Raw genomic sequence first — 16724 nt, forward strand, 5'->3', positions numbered from 1 at the left:
TACACAAACTTTGAGGCACTAAAAGTAGATTATTTTAACCATGCTATTAACACTGGTCCCCTAGATGCATCTGATGATGCTCAAAAGTCTTGCATTTCATTTGTTTTGAAGTGAAAGAGCAGCAAGACCAGTAGGAGCAGCATCTTTTTCCAAAAGAAAAGCTGCTTTAGCAGTAGATTTGTGTTGTCTATTTTGGTTACACTTACTAGGCCAAGTCTTGCTCTATTTATTCATACAAGTAATCCTGTTGATTTCTTTAATCAAACTCCTTGTGAGAGCAAGAGCAATGAAGTTTGGGCTCTGAGAACTGTGAACAAAGTTATTGGTTTAAGTATTTTTTGAATGTGACTGCTCCATATGCTGGGTATGGCTATAATCACACGAGAAATATTGACATTTCATAGATATTCTTTCCTCATGCATTTTTGATCACACTACCAACCATCTTTGAAATTTTTCATTGCAAAGTTTAATCAAAGTATTTTATCTTTAAGAAAAAAGCTATCAAGTGCCAAGAAAATTACTCTTATGTGAACACATGCAGGGTATCTTAATCCTGAAAAGTGACTAGAATCTGTTACAGGATAATTAATGTTCACTCTACTGTTTTTAAATGTCCTTGACTTTTTTGAAAATTAAATCAGACAGATTTTTTTTCCCTTTCTGACCCTTGCTACATATCTGAAATATCCTACTTTAAGTGACTACAGATTAAAAAAAAACAGTGAACAAAGGCAAGGCTATTTGAGAAGTGGACATCCCCTACTTTTCCAAAACAATACATTCAATGGGCAAAATAGTGCAGACTTCATCACCTGAGCCCTGTGGTTGGGATGGGGTGCTTTGAGGAATTCTAACTTTCAGTGGCAACGAATGAAGCTTCAGAGCTTTCTGGAACTGGTGAAAATATAATTTTGTTTGAATTTTGGAAGATATTTCAGGACTGAACTTTAACTTTTATTGTATCAGGGCCAAATAATGACCATAAAAGCAAATCAGTCACCTCAGCCAGCTGAAAAATCTCACATAGAAATCCAGATTGAAGTGAAAGATCTTGCATTTTACCCTAAAGGCTGCCTGTCCTGCTTGAGCATTGGTGGATGCTATGGATGATTGAATTCCAGAGCTGAAGACCTTTCACCAATAAAGGTCTGCTGTCCGTCCCCAGCATTTCAACTTTAAACTCACAGCAATTTGAATTAATGTGTTCTCTTATTCTGACACAAGATCACTGAAATCCTTCAGTTTTTAGTCATGCCACTATTGGATAAAAACATAGCTTACATATGATTACTTTTATAGTGTTAAAAAAAACACTTTATATGGGCCCTGATCCACTAAAGTACTTAAGTACTTGCATAATTTTAAGCAGGAATAGTCATAGTGAAGTCACCGGGACTACTTGTGCTTAAAGTTATGAAACTGCTTAAGTGCTTTGCTAGACTTAGGGGCTCAGATTTAAAAGCTACACAAATATTTAAAACGGGTGTGAAATCCTGGCCCCACTGACTTCATAGGGGCAGAATTTTGCCCCATAAATCCAACAAGTATTTCAATCCTATTTGTCTTTTCACTGTTCTGTAGCACAAGCCCTTCTTTAATGTTACTCTTCCAGACAACTTCAACAGCTTTCCAACCTTGACAGCCTTTCACTGCAGCTAGCATAAACATGGTTTTAATATTCTTTATTATGGTACATTCGAATATGCCCAAGAGTGTTCAACCAATTGAGTAGCATGCATAAGCATTAGGACACGGCACTTGTAGAGAAATACTCTCCTGTAACTGAATATTCCATTTCAGTTTTATTGCTGAAGGTAAACATTCAGGTAAACATTCTAATAAGATTTAAATGAAATCTTACAAATAATGAAGGCAAAAAAACAAAACTGGTAGGCAACACACTGCTTTTCAACAAATGTTAAACATATTGCATATTTTAAGATTAAAGATAAACAATTTAACTTTGTACATCAATTGAATATTAAAACTATTTTATGTCTGAGGATGAAGTTGTTAGTTTAGACTTTCCTAGTGTAAGTTTAGAATCTCCACATTGCAGACCACTATCAGTGTTTGAAATCTCACTTGTATAATTATGTAACCTTTCATTGTCCACAATTGTTTGTTCTTTATCAAGCCCTTTTGTGTTAGGGGTTGAATGGTTGTTTAAGACATAGCTTGGTCCAAAGAGTTCTTCCATAAGAGAGTTTTTCCTCTCTATTAGTGTTGTACGAACATAGCTTCCATCCTCTGCATCTTTCTGCCTTGTTTTGGTAACTTTACCAAATGATGGCTCATATATGCCAAATGAATTTCTTGCCTTCAATTCAGCTGTCTCACTCTGGTGCCGACCTGTTTGTCTGTTTTTGCGGAGGCTGCCTGTGTTGGACACTGGACCTGATGCAGGAAGCCCCTGATGCAAGTTTTCAGTGGCTTCTGTGAATGTATACTGTTTTTTTAGTCTAGTGGGTGTTCTGTTATTCTGAGTTGGAGTTACACTTTTATCATCCGCTGCTCCTTTGTCACTTGGTTGTTTACTTTTTCTTTCCTCCTTTTTATTCTCTTCTGCTACAACTTTTTCCTGATTATTCTTCCTTATTGGGACATCATTTGTAGGTCGAGTTTGTCCTGCTTTCATCAGTTTCTCAAGTTCTTCTTTCAGTAAGTCAGCTTTCCTTTCTTGCACTTCTCTCTTTTTCTTCTTTCTTTCCATAAATTCAAAGTGAGTTTTTTCTTCCGTGAGCTGTATTTCATCACTTAAAAATTCTACAATGGAATATTTTTATTTAGCAATGTTCTTAATTTAGGGATTGTTTAAGAGCATTAGATAGTGCAAAGACATTTTACCTATGTAAATCTATATACCATCATTCTTGTTTATATTTCACCAGTTCTATGAGATTACTAAGAAGATACTATTCACTAATGAGTATGCCAGAAGACTTGTTAGATCTAGATGGTACAGCACCCTGATGCTAAATTGACCCTAGAGTTTGCATCTAGGCTTTTACTACATATTTTTCCAGATGTTTAACTTTATTCAGTGTAAAAATGTAATAATTTTATTCATGATAATTTTTAATACTCCATGATTTCGTAAAGGGTGAACATAGAAAAGTGATATACTTCTATATGACAAAGTCCAACTACCAGCCCTGCAAACAAATTCAACATGTGATCTAAACTCAAATTGTGTTCTTTTTGTCTTCAGCATCATCACCCATCATGAAGAATTCTGGAACTTAAGTGACAATTTTGTTGATGTTGAATAAGGTGGAATTGATTCTACTTTATCATTTCCTAGCTGTATTGGCTCTGTAGTGTGGGCATTGGTAGGTTGGTTTCTTTTGAGGGGGGGTAGTATACACACATACAGCACCCATGGTTTATATATCAAGTTGCTATACAATTAAAAAAAAAAAAAAGGGATGCCTTGGAGAGAACTACACGCTGCCAAACAATAAAATGAGCTAAAACCCAACCTTAAAGAAAAAGCAGATTACAAGGGGAAGTGAAAACAATCAAAGATTTACTGAAATAAACAGAAAGGACCGAAGACCACCAAAGAGTGATTTTGGCTCAGTAAGAAACCACCACCACTCTCGCAGGGTGGGTTCCCCTTGTTCATGCAGCTACAACAGATATACCTCTTCAGGGATAAAAGCATTAACAGTGTCAACAGAGGGCCAAGTAGCTTTGGTTCACCTTTGGGGTATGACAAACCAAAAGGAAGTTTTGAGAGGAAATGGGCTCTGATCTCAATCCTTGTTGAGACAATTGGGGAGACAAAGTAGATTGAGACAAACTCTAGACAAGGTTCCAGTAGCATCATAAATTGCCTGTCTCTCAAACCTCATCTGAAACCACCCTTCTGAAAGCAAGATGACAGGGATCAGCGGCCTATCGTTCAGGATCAAGTTGATCAGCATAAATTGTCAATAAAACCATCATAGTCCATTATCTGCTCAAACAAGGCATCTGCTTTCTTCATACTGTCACCAAGAATGCTATAAGACGACCAGGAGTGCAGACGTATATAAACCACCTCTAAATTACTTAAATACCGGTAAGTGCTACAGCACCACTAAGGTGGACTTCAGTGGCTTGTATTAACACTGTTGTTGAACTTGTTTGTTGTATGTTAGATACAGGCTAATAGCCATCATAGCAGGGTGTAATACCAGTGTACTGTAGCTCATTCATTCTGTTTGCATAAGATCAAATGAGGTTATGAAAAATTAAAAGTATACCTCTACATGTTCTATTAAAAGTTTCTTGCTTTGATGGTTTCGTGGTTGGTTCAATTTCTATCTTATGTTTTGTATCTTCATAGGGTTCTACTTTTCGATTTCTGTCTTCAGTTGTTTTTTTTCCCTACAATTCACAGTTTAAAATAAACAAAGATAATGGTAAAAAAAGCTGCACTTATGTTAGTGTGTGATCAATTAAATGATTTTTTTATGACTCAAGATGCTTATTTTTGGTATTTTCTGTTCTATTTAGATTATCATACATTTATTTCATATAGTAACTTTTGTCCTAACAAAAGTATCCTTAAATGTTTAAAATAGTACCACTATATTTGTAAAAAAATGGTGCATGCAATATATCTTCAGAACACACTGAAATTAAGGATATTTGGGAAAAAAGTTCTTGAAAATTATGGAATAAAGTATGATATAGGAGCAAACACATTAGAAATGTTGAGGTTAAATGGGATCCAAATGTTTCATACCTCTAGGCATAGAGCTGCACTCTTGACTGTTCCTTGATTTTGATGATGTGAAACCTGTGCTGATTTAAAATTCTGCTTATTTACTTGTACTGATTTGCTTAAACTAACACCTGTAGAAGAAGAGCAAGTATTAACGGGAAGCACAGGAGTCTCTGAAACAGTACAATATTTGGAAACAGGTAATACCTGTAAAACCAATATTGGTATGGAAATCTATTATTTTAAACATCTCTAGCTCCAGGTATGTATTCCTTTATTCCCATAATGCAATTTTATAAAGAAACAAGGCAGAAGAGGTCTGTAATAGCTTCTATCAAAATCTGCACAGATAAAACAGGCACCACTGGCATTCCCGAAAACACTATTCAGCTGCTGGCTAACCTCCATAAGTGCCTAAGTTTCCACCAGAGGAGTCCCGTAGGGACCTAAGCTTCTGTCAGCACGCATATACAATGCCACTTTAGTCCTGATGTTGCCCTAGCTCATGTCTAAGACCTGCCAAGTTTCACAAACTAGGTTTTCCATGGCCTCTCACCTGACACAAAAGGCAATGGTCGTGGTGTCCATTTTCCCTCATATAACCAATAGCCCAGTAGTTAGTGCACTCACATGCAATGTGGGAGACTGAGGCTCAAGTCCCCACTCTTCCTGATTTAAAGCAGGGACTTGAAGCCCCATCTTGTAGGTGGGTACCCTAATCAATTGACTATAGGGTCATTCTCATACTCTCTCTTTGGCTCAATGAATACTTAATTATTATTCAAAGTGGGAACAGCTTCAACAGGAGAGACTGAAAGAGCCCACTGGTTAGGGCACTTATATGAGAGATCTGAGTTCAAGTCCAGCAAAGGAGGGACTGGAACCTGGGTCTTCTATAGCCTAGGTCAACACCCTAGCCTCTGGGCTATTGCCTATAACTGCCTCATGCTACCTCCTGATTTTTCATGAGAAAAAACTGAACTGGCTTAGATGCCTAACTCAGTGAATCCGAAGTGGAGGAAGGCACCTAACTTCCTTTAAGAGATGGGGCCTAAGCCCCACTCCTCTCCTTCTGATTAGCTTAAAGTGGCTTCCCTGCCCAGCATGCAGGCTTCTGTGAATTTCTTTTTTTAAAAACTAACTCTCCCTCCATGCCTAAAAAGGGCTGTGAATTTCACTAGACGACAGGATGCAACACCCATAGACCTTTTGAGAATCTAGCCTCAAGTGAGGGGTACAAAAACATAGCAGAAAGGAAAAAAAAAAAAAAGGTGTCATCATGAGGGCTTCATTTATTGAACACAAAGTTGTCAGCGTTTCCTTTTCCTGATCAGAGCATTTCTGATGTTAATAACTTAGAGTAGCAAATAAATTGGTTAAACCAGTAATGGGAGGATGCAGCGTGAGTATTTCTACATCTAGCACACTCGGTTTGAAACCAGAGCATTGCTGCAGCATATAGGTGCCGACTCCGTGGGTGCTCCGGGGCTGGAGCAACTACAGGGAAAAATTGGTGGGTGCTCTGCATGCACCGGCAGCTCCCCGCCCCTCCACCCCAGCTCACCTCCGCCTCTTCCCCGGAGCATGCCACGTGCCCGCTTTTCCCCCCTGGCTCCCAGTGCTTGTGCCACGAAACGGCTGTTTCGCAGTGGCAAGCGCTGGGAGGGAGTGGGGAGAAAGAGGAACGCAGCATGCTTGGGGGAAGATTCGGGGCCGGGGTGAGGATTTGGGGAGGGGTCCAATAGAGGCAGGGAGGGGGCGGAGTTGGGGCGGGGACTTTGGGGAAGGCGTTGGAATGGGGCGGGGCGGGTGGAGTCGGGGCGGGGCCGGGGGAGTGCGAGAACCCACCGGTGCCGGGAACAGTTGGCGCCCATGCTGCAGCATGATTTCCTGATGTTGGCTTTGTTTTGTCTTCCTTGAACTGTTGCTGGGTGGTAGCTAGGAAAGATCTTCATAGCTAGCATTTTGGAAATTATTTCTTAAGGAGTTTGGACCAGTGTGATGGACAGTTACGGTGGCAATGGTCCAATAGATTAGTGGTTCTCAACCAGGGTACACATACCTCTGAGGGATTACAAAGATCTTTCAGGAGTACATCAGCTCATCTAGATATTCGCCTAGTTTTACAACAGGCTACATAAAAAGCACTAGTGAAGTCAGTACAAACTAAAATTTCATACAGACAATGACTTGTTTATACTGCTGTATATACGATACACTGAAACGTAAGTACAATATTTATATTCCAATTGATTTATTGTATAATTATATGGTAAAAATGAGGAAGTAAGCAATTTTCAGTAATAGTGTGCTATGAGATTTGTATTTTTATGTCTGATTTTGTAAGCAAGTAGTTAAGTGAGGTGAAACACGGGGTATGCAAGACAAACCAGACTCCTGAAAGGGGTACAGTAGTCTGGAAAGATTGAGAGCCACTGCTATAGAGAATCTTCCTTTTCTTTCTGAATCTTTGGTGAGTATTACTGAGTTGTTTTAAAAGCCTTGTCAGCAGCAGTCCTTTGAGAATTTCTTAGATTCAGGACTAGGGGGAGCTAGAGATTTAGATGTCCCTTATGTTAGTACCTGTTAGTAAACAGTAATACCTTTAGTTCTTTATTTCTGTATATTTGATTCATTTATATATATTAACTATTCTTTAGATCTTTATCTTCAGCAAAGAGTATGTCTAAATTCTAAGGCCTAGAAAACTGGTTTTGACCAATAAGTAATCCTATTCAGAAATTCATTCATTATGCTGTATTTAATAACTCTAGGGCACCTTCATGTTCTTGGGAAACCATCTCCTTCTCTCTCTCTCTCTCTCTCTCTCTCTCTCTCTCTCTCTCTCTCTCTCACACACACACACACACACACACACACACACACACACACACACACACACACACACACACTCTCTCTCTCTCTCTCCCTCTCCCTCTCCCTCTCCCCATTAATTAATTAAAGACCTCCCTTCAAACCCTTGGCTTCATGCTCCCTCCTGTTTCTCAGGGGGGAGGGATAGCTCAGTGGTTTGAGCATTGGCCTGCTAAACCCAGGGGTTGTGAGTTCAATCCTTGAGGGGCCACTTAGGGATCTGGGGCAAAATCAGTACTTGGTCCTGCTAGTGAAGGCAGGGGGCTGGACTCAATGACCTTTCGGGGTCCCTTCCAGTTCTAGGAGATAGGATATATATATATAATGCTGACATAAGCATATTTAAACTAGGAAATCTAATAAGAGATTATTGTTATAGCAGTCAGATGTTTTCTGTTGGGGAAATCAATATGGAAGAATGATTGTGGGGTAAGAAAGACCCACTGAGAGATATTAACTTGAAGAATTGTTAGTCCTCTCAGCTGTAAATAATCATGCCTTCTCATATGAGTCAGGTAAACTGAGACTCTATAGAAATGACATCACAATATATGTTTCTGGGAGAATATTCTTGGCAACTAGGTTTCCTTTGTCTGAAAATTTAGGTTGGGGGAACGAAAACTGCACGTCCAAATGCAGGACAGACACATATCCAGCTCTTAGTCTGACAACAAAGGATAGTAATGTATCTATTTATTTCTGTATTCTGTATAGTGCTTTACTAATCTCTGATTGATAATCTTAGATTAAATAATTTCAATTGAGCCTGTTATTTCGACAATCTCAAATCGTTAACTCAGACACGCAACACCCGTGAGGCCCAATCTATTCTCTCACAAGTGAAAAAACTGTTGAGGAGATTCTAATGAAGAAACTGTCAATTTACTTAGTTTCCTGGGATTAAGGACGAAAATGCTGCACTATATATGCATTTGCACATACAGAGACCTCATCCTAGGCCTACTGTCTGCTCTTCATAGAGTTTGTCACAATGGGGAATAGAAGACATGGAAGAAGTACCCCACATATGTTTCATTCTTGATCCACGAGGGAAGAAAAATATAATTAGTCTTTTTTCACAAATGAAAAAAATAGAAAATGGCCATTTTGAGGTGGAGCATATCTTTTTTCTTAACATATCATGGGCAAATGCCACTGACAGCCTGGCCCGTGGGTGGCTGAAGGACTGGCTAGAACAACACCAATGACATGTTGTGATTGGCGCTCTCTTTGTGAGGGCTGATGGACTGATCGATCAAGGTGATCATGGGAAAAACAACTCAGGATGTGGACAGAAGACAAGTTACTTGGTGGCATTTCCAGTTCTGGGTTCTAAATCATCAGTTCTAACTGGTAGGCTCAGAACCAAACCCATTTGGCGAAGGTACCAGCCCTCAGACCTTTGTCAGAACTCTTCCCCCATATGTAAAATCACAGACTTCTCCCCACCTGAGAGCTTCCTCATCTCATGCAATCAGAAAAAGAACTCAAATAATAGTAACACTGTAGAACAACAGTGCAACAACAAAACAAGAGTAAGACTTAATGTAAAACTTTATTATTGCCGTGTAACTAAAATTTGAAGCCAACATGTCATAACTAAAAAAAAGTTACCCAACTCTGGGTGGGAAATGGGGATATGTGTTTTGTCACAGGGCAGCCCTACCTGGAGCATCCATTTCCCCCCCACAATATGACAAGTACACCTGCCTCAGTCCCCTGAGTCCCCAGTAACTCCATGCAAGCTTATCCTCTAGTCCATCCACATGGTTTATTACCAAAACATAGCTCAATTAGTCCTCAACAAGAGTCCCAAACACAGTCCATTTTCCACACCCTGTGGATATAGCTCTTAAAAATCCCACTTTCTCAGCAAGCACCCTCCCATCATATCTGCTGGGAGCCCATCCGTGCCATACTTTGATGCAGGGGTCGGTAACCTTTCGGCCAGGACCCCAGGATGGCAACAGAGCCTCTGGGACTGGTGGCTGGGACCCGGGGCCGGCAGCGGGCTGAGTGGGGCCGGCGGATTGGACCCCAGGTGGCAGGGGGCCAGCGGTAGGACCCCAGGGTGGCAGCAGAGCCCCCAGGACTGGTGGCTGGGACCCGGGCAGTGTGAGTGCCACTCAAAATCATCTTGTGTGCAGCCTTCGTTCGGAACGCGTGTCATAGGTTGCTGACCCCTGCTCTGGTGTCTTCCACCACACCTAGGCTCCTTGTTGGCCTTCTTCTGTCCCTCTGCAAGGACAGCAGCAACCCCAGCTCAGCCAATTGGAGTGCAACACTGCTCTTCCCAGCATGAACCCCCACTGTTTCTCTGCTAGGAGATCACCTTTCCCAGGAGAACATTCCTCACTCCCCCAGACTCTCTCATGGTGCCTCTGGGTTGTGTTCTCTGGCCCCAGAGATGTCAGCAAGTAAGCTTCTTGCTCAGTGGTAGATTAACTCATAGGCCAATGGGTCCCATGCCCCAGGGGCCTGGCAAATTTAGGGGTCCCTTCAGGAGCACCAAAACTTGGGTAGAAGTGTGGGGGCCACTAGCCCTGGAACTGTGGCCCCACCTCCTGCTCCTCCTCTCCCTCCTGCACCCCCCACCATGGCCCTGATACCCGGCCAGAACAGAAGCCAGAGCCGGGCAATGGTAAGAGCTGCTCAGGGAGCCTGAGTGGCTGTGGGGAGCCCCAGACTCTCCACCTGCCCTGGATGGAGGCCAGGGTGCCTGAGAACAGCCCCTAGCTCATGTCCCTGCCCCCCAAGGGCTACCCCTGCCAGTGGGACTCATGGGTGGGGACTCCAGTCCAGCCGCCTGCCCCCTCCCCCAGGCCTACAGATGTGCTCTGCAGGGAGAGGAGGCCCTGGCCCAGTTGGGAGGTGGCAAGGAGCCCCAGAAAGGTCACAGGCAGCAAGGAACTGGGCAGGGAAGGCTCCTTCAGTGCAGCTCCTACTGCTACTGGCCCGGCCTCAATGGCCGCCACACTCCATCCAGGCCTGCTCAGTGCCTGCACCTGGCTCCAGCTGCCAATCTGCCCCCCACTCACTACTGGGTCCCTCCTGTTGCGAGGCTGCCCCTGCACTGCTGCCTGGGCTTTGTGCCTGAGGCAGCAGCCACATGTGGCACTGCTCTTCCTGTTGCCTCTGGCCTGAGGCTTGCAGTTGGGGAGGGCAACCCTCCCCCCAAAGTACACCCATGCCACCACAACTCCATGCCTGCCCAGGGCTACTATGCACATGTTAAATAGTGGGAGGGCGTGGCCCTGTTCTGGCACCCTTGGGCTCCCAGGGCTTGGGGGGGGCAAATGTTCTTTGTGCCCAGAGCCCCAATAAATCTTAATTCACCTCTGTCCTTGCTGCTCCCTGAATTCATCCCTCTCTGGCCCTTGGCTCCAGCTCTCCAGCTTAGAGCCAGCAGGCAACTCCCTCAGCTGCTCTATGGCTTTCAGCCCTGGCCCTCTGGCTTGGGGACACCAGCCAGCAAATCCCTCTTGCTGCTCTCCTGCCTTCAGCCTTCGCCCAGGAAGCACAGTCTCCTGGCTTTGTCAGCTCTTCCCTCCTAACTCACTGGGTCTCCCTTCCCCTAAGGCCCAGGTACCCGCTTTTAAGCCCAATTAATTGGCCAGATTGGAGTGTACTGCTAAGGCAAAGGTGCACTAGCCCTCCTCCTTTTTACAGGGCCAGTGTCAGGCAGTGACATGTCTTTAAATCCCACAACATGAATTGCCAGTTAACACTTTTCTTACTGGGATTCAGACATTCAGTAGAGGCAGTACGTTAGGAAAGGAGACAACAGTAAGTCTGCATATTGCCACTCAATTTCTAAGAACTCTGCAATATTCACAGAAGCGAAAGTTTCCTTATGATAGCTTCTAGCAAATGAAGTTTAAGTACTCGCCCCTCATCAAAGACGTGCCAGTTTAGTTTTCCAATTTAGGGATAGCAACATGTTGCCAATATTTTAACAAAGGGCTTCTGCACAAAAATTCCTTCCCCTAACCCAGACTAATATTTGTGTCTCAGGTTCGTGTGCAAGGGCTAATGGGCTCAGAAATCCATTGATTTGTTTTTTCCATTTAAACAAAATTGTTTTCTTTTCTTTCAAAAACTATAGCCTGGAGGATAGCAACAGCCCCTGCAAGCTTATATGAAATGCAATTTCCAGGGAATGTTTATATTTTGTCCATGATGAATATATGGATTATATGGGTAGTATAGCACAATGATCAGTATGTGTACTTCACAACTGAGGGGAGCACATCTTTAGCAGTGTGTGGAGGTATCTACTGGAGATTGTTGATATATTTATCATTTGGTGAATCTTGTATTATTGCTAAGGGGGGAAATTGCTCTTCAGAAGTAATTTTATCCACAGGGATATAGCTCATGTAACTGTCTGAACATCCATATGAAGAAAATACTGTGGATTCTAGTGTACTCTTATCTGTTGACTGACACAACTAGGAAGGAGGATCTCTAACAATTCAATTATTGCAAACTCTCTGATTGTCTGTTTAAACTTTGTTTATGCTAAGTAAACTTGGTAAACTGGGTGCAAGCAACCAATATGCATTTTAATACGGCTAAAGGATTAGAAAACATGCCTTATTGTGAAAGACTCAAAGTACTCAATTTATTTAGCTTAACAAAGGCTTTGTCTACACTAGCACTTTTGTTGGTCAGGGGATGTGAAAAAACAGCCTCTGACAAACGAAAGTTTCACTGACAAAAGTGATGGTGTGGACAGTGCTATGTCAGCGCGAGATGCTCTCCTGCCGAGATAGCTACTGCTGCTCATTGGGGGTGGTTTAATGATGCTGGTGGGAGAGTACTCTCCCACCGTCACAGAGTGGCTACAGAGGAGATCTTACAGTGGCACCACTGCAGCAGTTCATCTTGCCGCTGTAAGGTCCGTAGTGTAGACATAGCCAAAGAGAAAGTTAAGGGGTGACTTGATAGCAGCCTATAGGTATATATATTTAGTAATGGGTTCTTCAATCTAGCATAGAAAGGTATAACATAATCCAATGAAGCTAGACAAATTCAGACTGGAAATAAGGCATACATTTTTAACAGAGTAATTAATCACTGGAACAATTTACCAAGGATTGTGGTGGATTCTCTATCACTGTCAATTTTTAAATAAAAAGTGGATGTTTTTCTAAAATCTTTGCTCTAGGAATTATCTTGGGGAAGTTCTATGGCCTATGTTATACAGGAGGTCAGTCTAGATGATCACAATAGTCCTTTCTGGCCTTGGAATCTATGAAGCTAACCAAAGGAAAACAGAGTCCCCCTTCTTCTCTCAGACAACCTGTCACTGTGACCATCACTCTTGTAAATACTGTTTAGAAGCAAGCCCTAGTCTGGGATCTCCCACCCTCAAAATGCAAGTCTAAGGTTTGCTCTACACATAAAAACCAGGTCAACCTAGCTGTGATGATCAGGCCTATGAAGAATTTCATGCCCTGAACCCAATCTTTAGGTCAACCTAACCTCTGGTGTAGACACAGCTAAGTTGATTAAAGGATTCTTCCATCGACCTGGCTACTGCCAAAGCCTTGTCTATACTACAGGGAAAAGTTGACCTAAACCATACAATTTGAGTTATGTGAATAGCGTAACTCAAGTCGACATAGCTTAGATCTACTTACCGCGGGGTCCACACTACGCAATGTCAATGGGTCCCCTTACTCTTCTCGATCCGATGGAGTACAGGAGTCAACGAGAGAGTGATCGGCAGTTGATTTAGCGGGTCTTCACTAGACCCACTAAATCAACCACTGATGCATCGATCACCACGCGTCGATCCCCTGGTAAGTGTAGACAAGCCAGAGAGGTGGATTACCTACATTGACGAGAAACCCCTTCCATCAATATAGGAAGCATCTATTCTACAGTGCTACAGCGGCACTGTGCTGACTGTAGTGTAGGCATACCCTTAGAAGCTTCAGCTGGGAAAGAGCCATGGGAAGTTATGCATCTTTGAGATTAATGTATAACAGAATCTCCAGGGCTTAAGGGCTAGGAAAATAGCCTTTGAAGTTGCCACTTGAATGTCCTTAATTTATTTTAAATTTGTTCATCCAGTTTCTATTTGGGTCCTCTGTTTTTATTATTAATTATTATTATTATTTACATGGCACTGTAAGTAAACACCAAGAAATGTTTCCTTCTCTGTGACTGGAAACCAGCCCTCCTAGAAAAGGGTTCCTCCCTATTTGAAATGTCAGTTAGGGGAAATGATAGAATCATTCAGGAAACTATTCATTAAATGAATATTGAAAAAAAATTAAAACAACATCTGTATATTTGCAGTGAGTTCATACAGTATCATGCATATCTTATAATACCTATGCTATATTTTAGAAACAACAGCAAAAATCCAGTACTTTCTGTTCTCCAAAAACATTCTAACTCATGGAATGGAAGCATCACATAACAAGGCTATCAGACAAACAACATAAACACATAATAACTCATGTATGCATTCATAAGATATTGAACATTTAACATATATACAAAAGACACTGTTGGATATGACAATTAGATCGGGATTGAAAGTGTCAAACAAAACTGCAATAACCATCCTTGTTTATTGCACATGATGACTGGCAGAGGGAGAAGTGACAAGAGATATAATTCAGTGATTGGATATCGTGACAGGCAGATAAGCGTGTAATGGATTTCTTCCATAGCCATGGGAAACATCTCTATAAATTGAGAGTAGAAATGAGTGAGGCTTGAGCTGGATGAAGTGTAGCGTGTGGTACAGAGTTTTACCTTATTAGAACTGAGGAGAGGGAAGCCTCTGACTGGATTGGATGCAGCAGCCTAGAAATATCTTACTCCTGTCCTCTTAGCAGGATATTTGGCAGTATTTACTGAAGAAATTTACAACACACCTCTTACAAACCTTGTCCAAACCTTTACTCATCTTATGGAGCAAATATAAGAGTAAAAGCTTCCAACTGAAATTTTTCTTCACAGAAACTATTTCAGCTGAAGTGCAATTGCTGTAAAAAGCTACCTGAAACAAAGGTACCGAAGGCCTGTGACAGCACAGAGAGGACTTCTCACCAAAATTCTTAGGATGTTGTTGGCTCTGTCTGATTTAGATTGGCTGACTCAGCAGAAACCCAATTAGATTTAGGGGGCACTCTGAATCCCAGAGATCTGATTTTCTAAAACCACTAACTTGTAAAGATTGGATCAAAAATGCTGGTATTTTATCTTAGTTTTTGAGTTATCTTGGTTACACAAAAGTCCTGTGGCACCTTATAGACTAACAGACATATTGGAGCATAGGCTTTCGTAGGTGAATACCCACTTCGTCAGACACATGCGTCTGACGAAGTGGGTATTCACCCACAAAAGTTTATGCTCCAATACGTCTGTTAGTCTATAAGGTGCCACAGGACTCTTTGTTGCTTTTTACAGATCCAGACTAACACGGCTACCCCTCTGATACTTGGTTACACACACGCCATCAGAAATAGTGTTTATATCATTTTAAAACTGCCCATCTGATTTTTAAGAAATGGGTAAGGCAAATTTGCTACTAGACTAATCAAATGCTAAATTTCAGGCCAGAATAATTTTTGCAGACAAATTATAAATTTAAATACTTACCTGATTTTACAAATAAAACCCTGACATAACCTTAACTACAGTGATGTTAGAGGGCACAGCTACGTTCAAACATACTACACAAAATCTATGATGCAGTAATATGAAATACTGTTTGAATGCTAATAATGTAATGATGCAGAGATTATGTACTTAAACACTGCTTACGTCTCATCATTATTACACTTTATTTTCCAAAACTGTTGTAAGTATTAACAGACACAGTATCATATACTGTACAGTCTATGTAAATGTCACTAACTAAAGGTAAAAATTGGCCCAAAGTTCATTTACATAAACTGAGTTAAATATTCAGAAATGGGCTACTTAGTTGCAGCCATATGAGCAAAGAAAAGTAATTGTGTGTCCAAATGGGTAACTGCAGGCACAAGAACCCATTTTGCATATTTACAGGTGCAATTGAGGTCGCTGTTTTAGAAAATGTATCCCATTATGTCCCAATTATAAAGCAATGCAAGTTCAACACTAAAATATATAAAAATAAAAATATTACAGATATACAGTACCTTTTTTGCGAGGTACTGGGTCAGCTTTGTCCTGTAGACTTTTAAGCATTCGATTTGCATAGATATTTTTTATACCAACTTCTCGTTCCTTTTCCTAAAAAAAGATCCACACTATCAAACTTCATGATTACCTTTCACCAACTCCAGTGCCTCATCTTAAAAAAATGTTAATGAGTGTAATAATGTTCCTGAAAATAGAGAACAAGTAGCTCTGGCCTGAGACAAACGCTCTGCAGGCAGACACCTTATAAAAGGTTTAACACATTGCTGTACCAATACACTTTGATCCTAATTCAAATGTGAAAATCCTCACATTCCAGTCCAAAGCCTTTCTTGGACAGAAACTGTCAACTATGGTGAATTGTGCCAATGGGAGTGAGCCTGTGATGTTCATAAATGGGAACTAGCAATCTCATTTTCTTCAGTGATCTAACTCAGAATTTGAATTCTAATCTCTTTTAAGCCTTAACACATACCTACGTTCTTTCATATCCATTTTTAATAACATTACATTCAAGAGATGGAGATGTGACGGGTTGGGCCACAGAGACCCCCTTGGGACTGTCACCTGATGTGCTGAGACTACCTCTGAGCCCATTTTCTCTGCCAGTCTGGGCCTCCAGAACCCTGTCTTGTTGAGCCAGATATGCTAATCTGGTGCAACACAGACCCAGGGTCTGACCCATGCCCCCAAAGCTGCAGACTTAACTGAAAACGGCTTAGCAAGTGCTCCGGTCTCTAGCACCCAGACACCCAGCTCCCAATGGGATCCAAACCTCAAATGAATCCGTTTTACTCTGTATAAAGCCAGGGCCAGCTCCAGGCACCAGGCACCCAAGCACATGCTTGGGGCGGCACCTGGTAAGGGGCGGCGAGGGGAGCGCGGCGCGGCATTCCGCGGCGGGGGGATGCTCCGGCGGCACGGCAGTCGGCGGGGGGCGGGCTCTGACGGTGTGGGGGGGCGTTCCGGCGGCGCTCGGCGGGGG

General features: G+C 42.0%; 1 protein-coding gene across 1 annotated transcript in view; it reads right to left on the bottom strand.

Annotated features, from left to right (window-relative positions):
• Nucleotides 1–1938: 1938 nt before the first annotated feature.
• Nucleotides 1939–16724, bottom strand: part of LCA5L (lebercilin LCA5 like) — a 33678-nt gene continuing 18892 nt past the window's right edge. The window contains exons 5-8 of the mRNA XM_034752984.1: nucleotides 15739–15832; nucleotides 4739–4848; nucleotides 4254–4377; nucleotides 1939–2769 (exon numbers count right to left, since the gene is read on the bottom strand). Of these exons, the coding sequence (XP_034608875.1) occupies nucleotides 1991–2769; nucleotides 4254–4377; nucleotides 4739–4848; nucleotides 15739–15832 (1107 nt within the window). The 3' untranslated portion in view covers nucleotides 1939–1990. The remainder of the gene's footprint in view (nucleotides 2770–4253; nucleotides 4378–4738; nucleotides 4849–15738; nucleotides 15833–16724) is intronic.

Source organism: Trachemys scripta, chromosome 1, assembly GCF_013100865.1.
Source record: "Trachemys scripta elegans isolate TJP31775 chromosome 1, CAS_Tse_1.0, whole genome shotgun sequence".
NCBI lineage: Eukaryota > Metazoa > Chordata > Testudines > Emydidae > Trachemys > Trachemys scripta.